The sequence below is a fragment of the Aulonocara sp. 'chitande type north' Nkhata Bay genome, linkage group LG12 (genome assembly GCF_057382095.1).
Source record: "Aulonocara sp. 'chitande type north' Nkhata Bay isolate Kocher_YH1m ecotype deep benthic linkage group LG12, A_spYH_male_GT1.1, whole genome shotgun sequence".
Taxonomy (NCBI): Eukaryota; Metazoa; Chordata; class Actinopteri; order Cichliformes; family Cichlidae; genus Aulonocara; species Aulonocara sp. 'chitande type north' Nkhata Bay.
The window spans coordinates 1577773-1595677 of NC_141355.1; the positions used below are offsets into that span (position 1 = coordinate 1577773).

General features: G+C 43.9%; 1 protein-coding gene across 7 annotated transcripts in view; it reads left to right on the forward strand.

The window, feature by feature from the left end:
* ydjc (YdjC chitooligosaccharide deacetylase homolog) overlaps nucleotides 1-17905 on the forward strand; it is a 32694-nt gene that overhangs the window by 12755 nt on the left and 2034 nt on the right. For 4 of the 7 annotated variants that reach the window (XM_086313136.1, XM_086313140.1, XM_086313141.1 and 1 more), the window contains 4 exons: nucleotides 3316-3491; nucleotides 10773-10932; nucleotides 15149-15248; nucleotides 15825-16002. In XM_086313136.1, coding sequence (XP_086169262.1) covers nucleotides 3316-3491; nucleotides 10773-10932; nucleotides 15149-15248; nucleotides 15825-16002 — 614 coding nt within the window. Of the gene's footprint in view, nucleotides 1-997; nucleotides 3492-10772; nucleotides 10933-15148; nucleotides 15249-15824; nucleotides 16003-17905 lie in introns of those variants that run through there. The other 3 variants (XM_086313138.1, XM_086313137.1, XM_086313139.1) reach the window with 2 other exon arrangements.

Genomic DNA, 17905 nt, shown 5'->3' on the forward strand with positions numbered 1-17905 from the left:
ATAAGAAAATAAATGAATAAATATGTAATTTATGATTAATTTAAAAATAATTTGTGTGTTATACAGAAAAAGAATAAAATTAGAATGTGAAAGTGTTGGAAAAAAACACTTTGACAAAAACTTTCATTGTGGTTTAATACAACCCCCCATCATGCAAGCTGGGACTAACATAAATACCATTCTATTCACTGTAGTTGTAGATACTGAAATCAAACATCTACAATATAGCTAACAATATATAATTGCTATAATACAGGAAGGCAATCATTAAATTATGGTCTACCAATGTGACAAATCTGTTATTAAAGTTAAAGTCTTGAGTAGCAGTAAAGCTGCTGTTGATTATTGTGATTCAATTCAGTTGCGATTCAGGATAAAAGACATGCTGTGGAAGAGAGACAGAGATTAATAACAGATATGATTCAATGCAGAGAGGTCTGTTAATACATAGTGAGTGAGAAAGGTGACTGGAAAGGAAAAACTCAATGCATCATGGGAATCCCCGGCAGCCTACGTCTATTGCAGCATAACTAAGGGAGGATTCAGGGTCACCTGGTCCAGCCCTAACTATATGCTTTAGCAAAAAGGAAAGTTTGAAGCCTGATCTTGAAAGTAGAGATAGTGTCTGTCTCCTGAATCCAAACTGGAAGCTGGTTCCACAGAAGAGGGGCCTGAAAACTGAAGGCTCTCCCTCCCATTCTACTTTTAAATACTCTAGGAACAACAAGTAGGCCTGCAGAGCGAGAGCGAAGTGCTCTAATGGGGTGATATGGTACTACAAGGTCATTAAGATAAGATGGGGCCTGATTATTTAAGACCTTGTATGTGAGGAGCAGGATTTTGAATTCTGGATTTAACAGGAAGCCAAAACAGGAGAAATCTGCTCTCTCTTTCTAGTCCCTGTCAGGACTCTTGCTGCAGCATTTTGGATTAGTTGAAGGCTTTTCAGGGAGTTTTTAGGACTTCCTGATAATAATGAATTACAGTCGTCCAGCCTGGAAGTAATAAATGCATGAACTAGTTTTTCAGCGTCACTCTGAGACAGGATATTTCTAACTTTAGAGATGTTGCACAAATGGAAGAAAGCAGTCTTACATATTTGTTTAATATGTGCGTTGAAGGACATGTCCTGGTCAAACATGACTCCAAGGTTCCTCACAGCGTTACTGGAGCCCAAGGTAATGCCATCCAGAGTAAGAATCTGGCCGTTTTTGAGCTTTGGACCAAATGGATTCTGGGATATTGCATTTCGTCATTTCGAGCTGATTGGAGACCAAAACAGCCAATCAGATTTTTTTGCATCCAAGTCTGTGATTGGCTGGTTTTGTGGCACAAATATAACGGTGTAGAGAAAGAGTCGAAAGGCAGAAATGTTGAGAGCGCGAGCGACACATTGTGAAATGCAAAAACTGAGCGAGAGGGGCTGCTGGTGTGTGTGTGTGTGTGTGTGTGTGTGTGTGTGTGTGTGTGTGTGTGTGTGTGTGTGTGTGTGTGTGTGTGTGTGTGTGTGTGTGTGTGTGTGTGTGTGTGTGTGTGTGGATAATAGCAAACACTGAAATACATCTTTTGCACGCAGGAATGAATTTTGTTCACTCAAATTTAGCTTTTCTTCGCTCAAAATAAATTTCTCCTCAAAATACAACACTTGCACCTGCAAACTTTTTTTACGTGCGTTCAGAATAGTGGCACAAAAATAACGCCATAGATCAGTTGCTATCATCTAACCCCATCTCTAGCATATTCGTCTGTCACACCAACCCCTGCGTGTCTTCGTTCACTGTATGTATAAAGCTTCCCTGTGGTCTTTCCGTCCCTGGCAGCTCCATCTTTAAATCTAATGGTATCTTAGACATTTAGAGCTTGTGTTTGAATGTCTGGATCAGCACTTGAGGGAGTTTCTTTCTCTCTTTCACAGGAGCTTTTTAGTTGCTTCTGCTAATTTAGTTCATGTTCACACTTGCATTCATCCTGAATAACTCTGTGCCCCTTTCATCTTCATCTTTAAACTTTAGTTTTCCCCACTGTGAGAAATCTGGGCGTCACCTTTTATCAGGCTTCAGTTTGGAAAAACATGTTGGTTTTCTTTTACAAACGTAAATACACTGTGTCTCAAAGTGAAATCAAAGTGGTTATACATACCTTTATTTCATTACATCTTGATTATTGTAGTTCATTTGCCTGAGCAGGTCCTCTCTGGATCACTTACCAGTGTTTCAGTACTCTGCTGTCAGGCTTATCACTGGGTCCTCTTAAGGTGGACAGATTATGTCTTCCTGCCTCCTCATAAAGTTTGGGGCTCAGTTTAAAAGTGTGCTGATCATATTGAGACCCCTCCATGATCAGATGCCTCCATGATCAGTGAGCTGCTACATCCGTATGTGCCAGGTAGATCTCTGAGGTCTGCTGATCATTGCTGGCTGTACCACGATCCAGAAGACAGAATGAGACTGCCCTTTGGAGGCTGTGGCCCCCAACTTCTTCTGTTGGACCAAAGATCTGTGGACACTACTGTTACCATTTAAAAAGAAACTTATGACCTACCTGTGCAGACTCTGCTTGTAACTCAGGAATAATGGTAAACATGAACCTGTAGAATATAGTTGGGTTAACAGACATGGGGGCTAAGATTAACAGGAGTGTTGTGGGTGTTTTTTCAAACCTGATCTAAATAGTAAACACAACTTAGATGTTTGTTAAGGTGTTACTGTTTGGTTTCTAGGTGGCTCCTGTGTTTGCCCAGGTAGATCAGATAATTTTACACTGTAAAAGGCAGCAGCTCGTCTGGCTCATCATGCTCTGTACTTACCTGCACGGACTGAAGCTGTTCATATTAGAATGCAGCCCAAACTGAAGCTCCAGAGGCACCGAGAGACAGAGCGCAGTAACTCAGCAAAGATTTCCCAGCACTTCATTGATTATGAGCGGGCAGCTGCATCGGGCAAGTATATCACCACAAAGGGCTAATATAGACTAACTTTGCAGTTTTATGTGTTTTTAATAGTCCAGCTGGCGATGTAGAGCAATCTTAAAATGTGCACAGAAACTTAAATCAGACCATCATCTAGTTTAGAAACGTGGCTGGTGTATTGACAGATATGTGCTTCTGTTTGCTGACGTACTGCTCTTTCATGTTCTATAGCAGCAATGAAAGGCACTGTTGAAAACCACAAATGTCTTTCTTATCAATAAACCGTGTGACGTGGAACAGTCGGAGGATCCAGAGTCCATGTTCACTGATAATGGACAACCTGGTCATTATTAGCCATGGACACCATAATGATGAATGTTAATCTGTCCCCTGTGTGTCGCCAACAGAGACCAGCAATAATGCCACAGCCCAGAATGATGCTGGTGGTGACAGGAGATGATTTTGGCTACTGTCCCAGGAGGAACCAGGGGATTGTGGATTGCTTCCAGGCTGGAGGCATCTCCAATGTCTCGTTGCTGGTTAATGGCTCGGCTGCAAAACAGGCGGCAGATCTGGCTAAAAGGTAGCGTAGCCTTACACTGTATATGTAAAATCTAACACACTGCAAAAATACCATTTACAGTACATAATGTAATGTCTAGGAGACCAGAAATCTTTCACTTTTTCCTGCTAGTCCTGGCAGTTTCTGAAGACTTGCTTTGTTTTCCACGTCTTTTCGTTTTGTAACTCTGGTATTATTTTTTTTCTTTCATTTTCCTTTGCACTACACACTGCACCGGCTCTCTCTCATATATCTCTTTAAGCTCTGCTGCCAGAAAGACACATAAAGAAATTCTTTACCACCTATTTTAACTTTTTGGGCTTTTTTTTCTCTTTTCTCTTTAGCTTTTCTCATGCTTTTTATATATTTATTTATATTTTTACTGCTTTATTTAAGTGTTTTGTTTTGCCACTTTTATATTATTAGTGCTTCGGCTACATGTAAGCTATTTTGTTATGGATTGTGTTTAATGTTTCGGGTGCTGTAACACAATATTTTCCCAGTTTCAGGGATAAATAAAGTAGAGTTAGAGCCATACTTTTTTTCCTTCCTCTTTACATGACCACAGTGAATTTCAAAGCAAACAGTGAAGTAAGACTTTCAGCTTTAGAGACGTTATCGACCATCTCTTCCTTCTGTAATTATTGGAAACGTAAGATCTTTGCCCAATAAGATGGATGAGCTCATGTCGCTAACCTGGTCACAGAGGGAGTACCGGCAATGTAGCATCATGATGCTAATGGAGTCGTGGCTAACATCGCTAACTCCGGACACAAGCGTGACACTACCGGGATTCCAGCTGCTGCGAGCGGACAGGACCAGAGACAGCGGTAAGAGGAAAGGAGGGGGACTGGCAGTTTTTGTGAACGACAGATGGTGTAACCCTGGGCACATCACTGTAAAAGAGCAACTCTGCAGCAGAGACATTGAGCTGTTAGCCGTTAGCATGCGTCCGTACTACCTGCCCCGGGAGTTCTCGCATGTTATCGCGATAACAGCGTATGTCCCCCCCTCGGCCAACGCGGATGCAGCCTGTGACTCTCTCCACTCTGTGGTCAGCAGACTGCAAACACAATCACCGAGAGCCCTTCTCATAATATCAGGGGACTTCAATCATGCCTCACTGGACTCCACACTGCCCACCTTCACCCAGTATGTGACCTGCCCAACCAGAGTCAATAAAACACTGGACTTACTGTATGCCAATGCAGAAGAGGCATACAGTTCATCACCTCTCCCTCCACTGGGCAGATCTGATCACAACCTGGTGCACCTTGTCCCTGTGTATGAGCCCTTAGTGCGCAGGGAGCCACCAGCCACCCGCACAGTGCAGAGATGGTCAGAGGAGAGCGAGGAGGCTCTTAAGGATTGTTTTGAGTCGACTGTGTGGGAGGTGATTTGTGATGACCACGGAGAGGACATCGACAGCCTTACTACATGCATTACTGACTATATTAATTTCTGTGTGGATAACACCGTACCTACCAGGACTGTACGGTGTTTCTCCAACAACAAACCTTGGATTACCCCAGAAATTAAAACCGTCCTCAAGCAGAAGAGGAGGGCCTTCAAATCCAGAGACAAAGAGGAGTTGAAAAGGGTGCAGAGAGAGCTGAGGGGACTGATAAGGAATGGGAAGGAGAGCTACAGGCAGAAGATGGAGAACCAGCTTCAACAAAACAACGTTGGTGAAGTCTGGAGAGGCCTCAGAACCATCTCAGGCCACAAACAGCAGAACTCTCTGCCTGGGAGGGATGTGAGATGGGCAAATGAACTGAATCATTTCTTCAACAGATTTGACTCAGCCATGAGGCAGTCTGCAACATCGGCTGCAGACTCACCCACCCCCACTGCTGCTGTTCCACCTCAGACACTTCACACCTCCTCTATTCACCCTGCTCACTCCCCCCCACCCCCAACAACAGCATCCAATACACACTCAACACAAGGCTCCAGCCTGTCTCTCTCAACCACCCAGGTTAGGAGGGAACTGAGGAGGATTAATGGCAAGAAGGCAGCGGGTCCAGATGGCATCAGCTCGAGGGTCGTCAGGTCCTGCGCGGACCAACTGTGTGGGGTGGTGGAGCACCTCTTCAACCTGAGCCTGAGGTTGGGAAGAGTCCCACAGCTCTGGAAAACCTCCTGTGTTGTACCAGTGCCAAAGACTTCACGCCCCAAGGACCTCAACAGCTACAGGCCGGTGGCTCTGACATCCCACCTGATGAAGACCCTGGAGCGGTTGGTCCTGGCTCAGCTTCGGCGCCTAATAAGCTCATCACTGGACCCACTTCAGTTTGCCTACCAGCCTGGCATTGGAGCGGATGATGTCGTCATTCACCTCCTACATCGTTCCCTCGCTCACCTGGAGACCGCTGGAAGCACTGTGAGAATCATGTTCTTTGATTTCTCCAGTGCCTTCAACACCATTCTTCCCTCGGTTCTAAAGGACAAGCTGGAGAACTCTGGAGTGGACCATCACCTCACTACCTGGATCCTGGACTACCTCACCGACCGACCACAGTATGTGAGGACTGAGGGCTGTGTGTCGGACAGGGTCGTCTGCAGTACGGGGGCCCCACAGGGAACGGTTCTGGCTCCGTTCCTCTTCACCATCTACACTGCAGACTTCTCCCACAATTCCACCCAGTGCTTCCTGCAGAAGTTCTCTGATGACTCTGCAATAGTCGGCCTCATCACTGATGGGGACGACAAGGAGTACAGAGGACTGACTCAAGACTTTGTGGACTGGTGCCAGCTGAACTACCTCCAGATCAACGCCAGTAAAACCAAGGAGCTGGTGGTAGACTTCCGCAGGCACAAGCATTCTCCACTGCAACCACTGAACATCCAGGGTATGGACATTGAGGCTGTGGACAGCTACAGGTACCTTGGTGTTCATCTGAACAATAGACTGGACTGGACTCATAACTCAGACGCCCTCTACAGGAAAGGGCAGAGCAGGCTGTACCTGCTGCGGAGACTCAGGTCGTTTGGGGTGGAGGGCCCACTCCTGAAGACCTTCTATGACTCTGTTGTGGCTTCTGCTATCTTTTATGGCGTGGTCTGCTGGGGCGGCAGCATCTCTGCTGGGGACAGGAAGAGACTGAACAGGGTGATCCGAAGGGCCAGCTCTGTTCTAGGATGCCCTCTGGACCCAGTGGAGGTGGTGAGTGACAGGAGAACGGCGGCTAAGCTGTCATCCCTGATGGACAACATCTCCCACCCCATGCAGCAGACTGTGACAGCACTGAGCAGCTCCTTCAGTGGGAGACTGCGGCACCCACGGTGTGGGACGGAGAGATTTCGCAGGTCTTTCCTCCCCACTGCTGTCAGACTCCATAATAAAGACTTTAACTGATCAAGCACACACATCCATACATATGCAATAATACTAAGTGCAATAATCCTTTCTGTCATCGTTGTATTTTTACTCAGTTGTATATAGTATTTGTATTTGTATTCTATTTTTATCTTATTGTATATTTATTTTATTTTATTCTACTGTATATAGTATTTTATTTTATTCTACTGTATATAGTATTTTATTTTATTCTACTGTATATAGTATTTTATTTTATTCTATTCTGTACAGTTGTGTACTGTATTTATTCTTATTGTATTCTAATTTTTGCCTCATAACTTTTGCACTGTCCACTTCCTGCTGTGACAAAACAAATTTCCCACGTGTGGGACTAATAAAGGTTATCTTATCTTATCTTATCTTATCTTTAATTCAAGAGGTTTAAAAAGTTGTGCCGTCAGCATTAATCTTGTTAAAATGACGTTAACGCCATAACCGTTAACAAGCTAAGCACGCTAACGTGTTAGCGCCATGCAGCCCCTGCACGGGGCGATCCGTGTTAACTCGCTAACGGAGATTTGCCCCGTTAATGCGGTTATGGCGTTAACGTCATTTTAACGAGATTAACGCTGATCTTAGATGTTGTTCCCGGGATCTGCTGGAGCCACTCGCCTAGCTTGGGAGTCACCGCACCTAGTGCTCCGATTACCACGGGGACCACCGTTACCTTCACCCTCCACATCCTCTCGAGCTCTTCTCTGAGCCCTTGGTATTTCTCCAGCTTCTCGTGTTCCTTCTTCCTGATATTGCTGTCATTCGGAACCGCTACATCGATCACTACGGCCGTCTTCTTCTGTTTGTCTACCACCACTATGTCCGGTTGGTTAGCCACCACCATTTTGTCCGTCTGTATCTGGAAGTCCCACAGGATCTTAGCTCGGTCATTCTCCACCACCCTTGGGGGCATCTCCCATTTTGACCTCGGGACTGCCAGTCCATATTCGGCACAGATGTTCCTGTACACTATGCCGGCCACTTGGTTATGGCGTTCCATGTATGCCTTGCCTGCTAGCATCTTGCACCCTGCTGTTATGTGCTGGATTGTCTCATCTTTACACAGCCTGCACCTGGGGTCTTGCCTGGTGTGATAGACCCCAGCCTCTATGGATCTTGTACTGAGAGCTTGTTCTTGTGCTGCCATGATTAGTGCCTCTGTGCTGTCTTTCAGTCCAGCTTTGTCCAGCCACTGGTAGGAGTTCTGGATGTCATCCTGGGCCTGTCCTTCCATAATGGTTCTTCTTCTTGCTTGATGTCAGTGGCTTCTATCTCCTCCTTTGGCCAGCTTATCATCCCAGCGGGGTACCTGATTAGCGGCAGGATATAGGTGTTGATAGCCCGGATCTTGTTCTTACCGTTCAGCTGACTCCTCTGGCCTTGCCTGACTTTTCCAGGTGTTTGGCGGTTGCAAGTTTCTTAGCGGCCTGTTTGTGGTTCCCATTTCCCTTTGGCATTCATAGGAACTTGTAGCTGTTCTCCGGGTCTGCAATGTTGCCTTCTGGTAGTTTGATCCCCTCAGTTCTGAACCTTTCCTCTGTGTGTTATCATCCGACTACACTTCTACAGTTCGAATGATATTCCAATAAGACAATATAGAAAGAAAATAAGATAATAAGAAAAATAAGATAACTTTAGGATGAGCCAAATTTAGAATCTGGTATAGTCTTTAAAAGAAGGAAGCACCTCGGTCAGGTCATCTTCTAATTAGAAGGTTGGTGGTTTGATCTCCGGCTGCTCTAGTGTCCATGTCAAATATCCCAAAGCAAGATACTAACCCCAAGTTGCTCTCTGACGAATCCATTGCTGCATGTGTGTGTGAATGTTGGTTAGTAAATGGACTGGTTCTGATATAGCACTTTTCTACTCTGAGCAGTCAGAGCACTTTACTTAGTAAGCACTTACATAAAAAATAGAAGTGCTTGTCTGAGTGGGTGGATGAGGCAAGTTGTGTAAAGTCCTTTGAGTACAGTAGAAAAGCAAAGAACTAAATAACTAAAGGGAATGATTGCAGAATCCTTATCTTGGTTAATAAACAACTCTTTTTCAGTACCTACTCAAGTTAAAGTGGTGGGGTGTGGCTCGTGGCTCAGCTACAGGCGAGGGGTGTGGTTGACCAGAACAGCTGATCTCCATGATGGAGATCAGCTGCCTGCAGCTTGGCGTATGGAAAGGGCCTTGCATAATATGCAAACCAAAAGCTACAACCTGGTCCCAGGAAAGGGGAGGCTTGGCTGGCAGAGCTCATAGTGATGGAGGGGCCTCAGGCGGGCACAGTGGAGTTGGTCTGTTGCCACCGACTGATCAGCCTCGACATTACAGTGACACTGATGTTGGACCACCCGTTGTAATGGCCAAGATTCGGTGGAGCGGACACAACTGATGGAACAAGTAAGTGGCTCTGGGACCCAACACCCTTCTCCCTCTATTTCTGCTCAGGTCCCAGAGGCCACAGACACTACACCTCAATAGCCGATGGCTGTTGAGGACAGGGACACTTCCACAGACAGTGACCGTGCATGGATGTGGGACAGGTGTTTGGTATCTCCAGCCCTGTAACACTTCTCATTGGTCTGCGTGAGACATGCAGCGTACCAGTAAGGTGCCAAGGGGGTATGCATGGCATGCAATGGTGGACTCAGGCTGCACGTAGATCCTGGTTCACCACACCCTGGTTCAGCTGGGGGCATTAGTTGTGTGGATGAGGATATTGATTGACAATGACAGTTGATCTCACATGTAACAGTGGAGCTGCACCGTGATCAGGTCATCGCACAAGAGCAAAGTAAAAGGCCACTGGGAACTATGGAAATAGTGTTCTTTAGGTGAACCTCAGCAATTCTGAGGTTGAGTTGATTTTAGTTTCTGACCACAGCAGTTTCTTCTCTGAATCATTTAGATGTTCAGTGGCAAACTTCAGACAAGCCTATAAATGTGTCTTCCTGAGCAGGGGGACAAACAATTATAATGTAGTACGTTACCCGTGGTGTTGTTGGTGACTGTGGTCCGAACTGCCGTCAGATCATTAACCAGCTCCTGCTACATGTTTTTGGACTGATCCACCACCTTTTTCATGACTATCATCACTCTGTGAGGTACGATCCTGCATGGTGCTCCAGACCAAGGGCGATTGGTGGGACAGTCTGGGGGATGATTACAGCTTGTTTTGCAGCCATAGGACCCGGGTATCTCACTGCTAGTTGACCATGAACTCCTCTGTGTACCACAGTATTATAAAGCTTACTGTGAGGCCATCCTTCTCTCACCCCAACCAATCACAGCAGATGGCCCTGCCCCTCCCTGAGCCTGGTTCTGCTGGAGGTTTCTTCCTGTTAAAAGGGAGTTTTTCCTTCCCACTGTCGCCAAAGTGCTGCTCATAGGGGGTCATATGATTGTTGGGTTTTTCTCTGTATCTATGAAGCGCCTTGAGGCGACTTTTGTTGTGATTTGGTGCTATATAAATAAAATTGAATTGAATTGAATCTGTCCCTGAATAAAGCCTGGCTGACACTGTATCATACAATTACTCTTTCCATGTACACCATCAAATCAAAAACAGAATATCTACAAAAAAATGAACCAAGGTGTTACAGTGGCTGACTCTGGACTTGGACCCAACTGTGACAGGACCTTGAGAGAGCTGTGCATAAACATACGCCCACAAACCTCGATGAACTAAAGCAGCGCTGTTGTGAAGCAGTACGTTTCCTCTGTGATGATGTGAAACAGTCGTTGAAAAAACAAAAAGACTATTTCAAAGAAGGATTCATGTCCTGATTCATAAAACCTTAAACGAGAGTGGATTTTCTCTTTCACAGCTGTATTTCGATACAGATGTTATATGTATTTATAATCAAGAACAGAGTGACTGTGCCTTTGAACATAGACAAATGTTTGCCTGTTGTAGCATCGCATGGTTTAACAGAGCTGTGCTGTTCCTGTGTCAGACACAACATTCCCATTGGCTTGCATGCCAACCTGTCTGAAGGCATACCAGTGTGTCCGAGCCTCCAGCAGTCCTCCACGCTCGTAAACCAGCATGGCTTCTTCCATGGGAAGATGGGCTTTCGTCAGGCGTTGAAGAGAGGAGAACTCAGCATGAAACAGGTACGACATTAAAAACTAGAATTTCACTGTCAGTGAAAAATAAAGATCAAGGCAAGGCAAGTTTATTTGTATAGCACAATTCAACAACAAGGTGATTCAAAGTGCTTTACAGAGACATTAGAAACAAGAACAAATAAAAAGCATGATTTAAAATTGAATAAAACAAGCAAATAAACTAACTAACTAATTAACAAACAAACAAACAAACAAACAAACAACAGTATATAAAATCAAAACAGATAAAATCAGAACAGTAGATAAAATCAGTAGTTAAATGTAAGTTTTGAAATTTAAGCTTAAAGTGTGGATTTGGTGCTTTATTCAAATGCAGCTGAGAACAGGTGAGTCTTCAACCTGGATTTAAATAAACTGAGTGTTTCAGCTGATCTGAGGCTTTCTGGGAGTTTGTTCCAGATATAAGGAGCATAAAAGCTGAATGCAGCTTCTCCGTGTCTGGTTCTGACTCTGGGAACTGATAAAAGACCGGATCCAGATGACCTGAGGGATCTGGAAGCTTCATACTGGGTCAGGAGGTCATTGATGTATTTTGGTCCTAAACCATTCAGAGCTTTATAGACCAGCATCAGAACTTTAAAGTCTATCCTCTGACGGACAGGCAGCCAGTGTAAGGACCTCAGAGCTGGACTGATGTGGTCCACTTTTTTGGTCTTAGTGAGGACTCGAGCAGCAGAGTTCTGAATGAGCTGTAGTTGTCTGACTGATTTTTTAGGTAGACCTGTAAAGATGCTGTTACAGTAATCAAGCCTACTAAAGATGAATGCATGGACTAGTTTTTCCAGGTCCTGTTGAGACATCAGATCTTTTATCCTTGATATATTCTTGAGGTGATAGTAAGCTGACTTTGTTATTGTCTTAATGTGTTTTTCTAAGTTTAGGTCTGCATCCATCACTACACCCAAATTTCTCGCCTGGTTTGTGGTTTTTAGATGTATAGATTGAAGTTCTCTGGTGACCTGTAATCGTTTTTCTTTGGCGCCAAAGACTATTACCTCAGTTTTGTTTTTGTTTAGCTGGAGAAAATTGTGGCACAACCAGTCATTGATTTCCTCAATGCATTTACCAAGAGCCTGTACAGGGCCTCGGTCTCCTGGTGACATTGTGATATATATTTGTGTGTCATCTGCATAGCTGTGGTAGTTTATTTTGTTGTTGTTTATAATCTGTGCCAGTGGGAGCATGTAGATGTTAAACAGAAGGGGTCCCAAGATGGAACCTTGGGGAACTCCACATGTGATACTTGTCTGTTCAGATGTGAAGTTACCTATTGATACAAAGTATTTCCTGTTTTCTACGTATGTTTTGAACCAGTTTAGTACAGTTCCTGAAAGACCTGTCCAGTTCTCCAGTCGTTTGAGTAATATGTTGTGGTCAACTGTATCAAATGCTGCACTGAGATCCAGTAAAACTAGGACTGACATTTTTCCACTGTCTGTATTCAGACATATGTCATTAAACACTTTGGTCAGAGCGGTTTCAGTGCTGTGGTTCTGTCTAAAACCTGACTGGAAGGCATCGTAGCAGTTATTCTGTTTTAAGAAGTAACTGAGCTGTTGAGAAACTGCTTTTTCAATGATCTTACTTAAAAACGGGAGATTTGAGATCGGCCTGTAGTTGTTCATTTGTGTCTTGTCAAGATTGTCCTTTTTCAGTATAGGTTTGATTACAGCAGTTTTTAGTGATTCTGGAAACACACCTGATAATAAAGAAAAGTTGACGATCTGTAACAGGTCTGACTCTAAACTCTTTGAGACCTTTTTGAAAAAACTTGTTGGCAGGACATCTAAACAGCAGGAGGAGGAGTTCAGTTGACCTAAGATGTCCTCCAGGTCTTTGCTGTTAATAGGTTGAAACTGTTTCATGGTGTTTAAACAGTTTTTTGGTGGACACAGTACATATCCTGGATCTGCTGTTGATGTACCAATTGCTTGTCTAATTTTTTGGATTTTTTCAGTGAAGAATTTGGCAAAGTCATTGCAGGCCATGGTCGAATGAAGTTCAGCTGCCACTGACACAGGAGGGTTTGTTAGCCTGTCAACTGTAGAAAATAAGACCCGAGCATTATGGCTGTTTTTAGTGATGATGTCAGAGAAGTAGGACCTCCTTGCATTCCTCAGTTGTAAATTATAATTGTGAAGTTTCTCTTTATAAATGTCATAATGAACCTGGAGGTTTGTTTTTCTCCATTTGCGCTCAGCTTTCCTACACTCTCTTTTTTCTTTTTTCACCAGTGTGGAGTTTCTCCATGGAGACTTTTTCCTTCCAGAGATAACCTTCACCTTAATGGGAGCAATAGTGTCCATTACATTTAACATGTTAGCATTGAAGCTATTGACGAGCTCATTGACTGACCCTCTGGGCAGGTCAGGTGTTAATGGGAAGACCTGGTTAAAGATCTCACTACTGTGTTCAGTTATACACCGTTTTGTGATCACTGCTGTTGATATATTTGTGTGGGCTGAGATTTTACTTTCAAAGAAAACACAGTAATGATCAGACACGCCCACATCAGACACAGTAACCTTTGAAATGCTCAGGCCTTTGGAGATCAGTAGGTCAAGAGTGTGTCCTCTATCATGTGTGGCCTCTGTTACATGCTGAGTCAGCCCAAAGTTGCCCAGAGTGTTACTCAGGTCTTTAGTCCCTTTGTCCTGAGGGTTGTCCACATGAATGTTAAAATCCCCAACAACAGATCACAGACAGCAGTTCACTGAGGTCATTAAAAAAGTCTGTGCAGTATTTGGGAGGCCTGTAAACATTAAGAAACACAACTTTGGATGGGGCCTTCAGCTGTAAAGCCACATATTCAAAAGACTGAAAACTTCCAGGAGATAGCTGCTTACATTGAAATGATTCATTAAATAAGATCAGTATAAAATACATAATGTTACACATTTTTATGCATCTTTATATGATCTTAAAATATCTTAAAATATATAAGATACAGGTAAACAAATGTTAGCGGTATGTGAGAGCAGGTCACATGGTGTGACAGGTGGGACTGTGTTTCCCACCTGTCAGGTGGTGGAGTGTGACAGGAGTGATAGTGGGCTCTGTCTTCTCCAGACATACAGAAACTGAACATTTAATAGTGTTTCCTGAAAAACAGTCTCAGCTGATCATTTCTTGACAACATTTCAGTTTACAGTAATGGATTACACAGCAGTGGGGATACATTTGATTACAGGAGATTACTTTCATTCTCCACTGCTACTCTCTTCATTACTGTATGCAAACACAGTGCAGAGCAGCTCCTCCCACAGAGGTCGATTATCTCGTAGTGTTACCTCCTCACTGTGTACCACTCTGGATGCTGCAGCTCCTCTGCAAACGAAGGCCTCACATTACAGGTACCTGAGTCCCAGGTGTAACTCTCAGACACGCACATGGAAGCAGATGACCTGTAAGCTGGAGAGGACAAAGCGTCTCGTTAATTTAGAAGGTTTTTATTTAGCCTGGAAAAACAGGTTGTTGCTTTATTTAAAAAGAGCCCTTTGTAAAGTAAATCTTTCACTGATTTAAGAGAATAAGAACAACCACAGGTTTGCCTTCAGCACTGAAGGAGCGTCTGAACTCTGTTGAACTGAATGTTCCTTTAACATTAACTATTAATGGCCTCGTTTACAAATACAATTTTACAGTTAGAGAAAAAATGGACTGGTTCTTATATATACTTATTATGTCCACTCTGAGCACTCAAAGCGCTTTATACAACACGCCACATTCATACAAGCACTTTTTTCTAGAAGTGCTTCCTAACCAACATTCATACAGCTTGGGGTCAGTATCTTGCCCAAGCATATTTGGCACGCAGAAAGCCAGGGATCGAACCACCAACCTTCCAATCAGTAGATGACCCGCTCTGCCTCATGAGCTACACCAATACTGACCACAGTATTACCGAGATTAGAGCGCTGCAGTGGTTTGAATAACACCGAGCAGATCTAACAGACTCCAGTTTGATCGCTGGCGGATTCTGTTATTTCATTTTTACACTTGAAGGCGACTGCTGAGATTCAGCACTATGTGAATGAAACTGAAGCGTCTTCAGACAGTACCAGTTTGAACTTGGGTACAGCTGTCACGTTGTTATTGCTGAGTTGCAAAAACACCAGCCTCAGATTTTAAAACGACCTTTGTCTTTGAAGTCATGTGTCTCCATCACAGCTGTTTCCAGGTGTGTTTTGTTTCCTCCAAGGTGGAGCTGGAGTTGAGGGCCCAGGTCGGGCTTTTCGTGGAGCTGAATGGTCACCTACCCGAGCACATGGACGGACACCAACATGTTCACGTCCTCCCAGGTCAGAGGATCAGAGGATGAAGAGACAAAGCTGTAACTGCTGTTTGCTGCTAGAGTCAACAGCATTTACACATTGATGGCTGATTGTGGTGATGTAGCATGTTTCAGGTTATTTCCAACACGTCCCCATGGAGTTATGGTACAGATTAATCATGCAAATGTGCACCTGTGTGTCTCTGCTTTTGAGTTAGCAGGTAAATGTGAACTGAAGGGAGGAGACCGTTAATGTTTGTTTGTCCTGAGGCAGCTGATTTTGGTTCTACTAATCAGATTCATTAATTTAAAAAATGTTTTTATAATAGAAAACAAACCAAGCATCCTGTCATCAGACCAGTGAAAAAGTTTGAGTAGTTAATAATATGCTATGTAAAAGAGCAATGATTATATGGGCAGAAATATAATTTAGCTGAGAAACAAAGAGAAGTCCTGCTGTGCTCCAACGCAGAGCTTTGCTATTAGCTGTTGTTCCACTGATGCTTTTCTTCCATATGTAGGATTCAGTTCAGTGAGCGCTTAGCTGTTGGCTCCATTAAGAAGATGACAGCAGTGAAATGTTCGTGTTATGTCGTCTGTGCAGAGGTCCGTGAAGTGTTTGCGAAGGTTGTCTCAGATCTCAGGATCCCCTACACTCGTGTTCCCGTGGAGCCGGGTCTATACAGCTGCCCGTGGATACCAGCACACCTGCACAAATTCTACAAGCAGGTGGAGAAGGACGCTCTGGATGCCATCCCAGTGTTCAGACGCCATGGAATCAGGTCTGTTTGTATGAAACTGCTGGGACTAGACCAGGCTTCAAATTAAACCACACATATGCAGTGAGTGTCATCTCCAGTGTTGGCGAGTAACGGAGTACATGTGCCGTCGTTACGTATTTAAAACACAAAATATGAGTAACTGTATTCTGTTACAGTTACCGTTTAAAAGGGTGGTATTCAGAATACAGTTACTTTGTTGAAATAAAGGGATTACACAGCGGTCTTTTCCTGTTTCACATGTTCGGCTCTGCCCTCTCTATTTTTGGTAATTCCCCGCTGGTGGAAACCCAAACAAAACACGCAATAAGAGGCTCTGATGTCTGCGTCTCAGCCTCGCGTCTCATAATGTCATTTTAAAAATGATTCAATATGAAGGCAGAGTGTTACAGGCCCTAAAGCATGCAGCCTGATGGGCAGCGTAGTCCGTGCTGCAGGGAGGATGGACTGCTGTACCCGTGATGTGTCTGTGAGCGAGGGGGGAGGAAAAGGAAAAGTAGGAGCTTTAACCGAGCAGAAACTGGAGCTGGAAGCATGTAAATATAATAATAGCCACACCAGAGAGCCTGACGAGCCCAGCTGTGAGTCAGCTGTTAAGACTCGACTGTACTCTGTGTTCGTGTTTCCTCTGAAACAATAAGTTCTGTTGGAGCCTTTCAACGCCTCTCTCTGTCTCTGCTAGCAAAGTGACCCAGACAACAAAGTAAAGCTAGTTTTCAGCTACAAGCCGACACGAACCCGACGTATCAGCCAGAGGTCCCTTTACTACGGTTCAGAGCCGCTGACCTGTTTTATATACGCGTGGGATAGTTTTCTACACGAGGTCGCTGCAAAAAGTGCAGCCTTACCTAATGTCCACCTACTGTTACTCATTTATATTAAGATTTAAACATCTAGCTGGTGTTGGTGTGGAGAGTAACCTGCAGTAATAGTAATAAATCACAGCAATAGGACATTCATGTAGCTGTAAAAAGCATGATAATATATTAAGTAATCCAAAGTATTCAGAATAGTTACTCTCATTGAGTAACATAACAGAATATGTTACAAAATACATTTTGGGGCATGTAATCTGTAATCTGTAGTGGAATACATTTCAAAAGTAACCTTCCCAACACTGGTCATCTCTAAGGTTTTACATGTCAGGACATAAATGTGATCGAGTCCTTATCGAGGTTTAAACTGAATAAACCGGATGCAGACGCAGCGTTTGAGAGTGCACCTCAACACGGAGAGGCCAACAGACGCCACCGTGCTAGCTTGAAGCGTCTGTGTACCCTCCAGTAGAAACACACCCCTGTCTGATCCCACACTGACACTTTTAAACTGCACCTTCATGATGAACACACGACATGAAACTTCTCGGTCTTATTGTTTAATTGTCCAGAATTATCACACAGGAAACAGAAATCCTAAAAAAGTCATTACCAGCATTTCAAAATATTCAAGTACCATAAAAACAAATGTAACTGAAAACAATAATAATGCTGAGAAACATTTTACACACGCTATTGTTTATTCATCTATGAAATATTGTGAGTTGTACTTTTATTTTCTAAAGCTTCATGTTCGCTGTATATTTAAAGGAGACCTACTCTGCATAATAAACTTTAAAGGCTCTGCAGTTTGAACAAATGGGCCTCTGTAGTTTTAAGTTCCTGGAGCTGAACTAGCCCCACACATGACTCTGCTGAGTGGGTTCCAGTATGGACCTGCACAGCACTGCTTTCCAGAGCACATTGTGGTTTTTGCAAACCTGACCCATGCTGCTGTTCTTGCATGAACGTGTAGAGCTGTAGAGTCGGAGTGTTTTTGCAGTGACGTCCAGTCCTGGGATGATCTTTGTCGAGGTGGCTTCTGTGCAGAAAAGATAAGCAGCAGTGATTCATGATCTTTCAGATCCGTG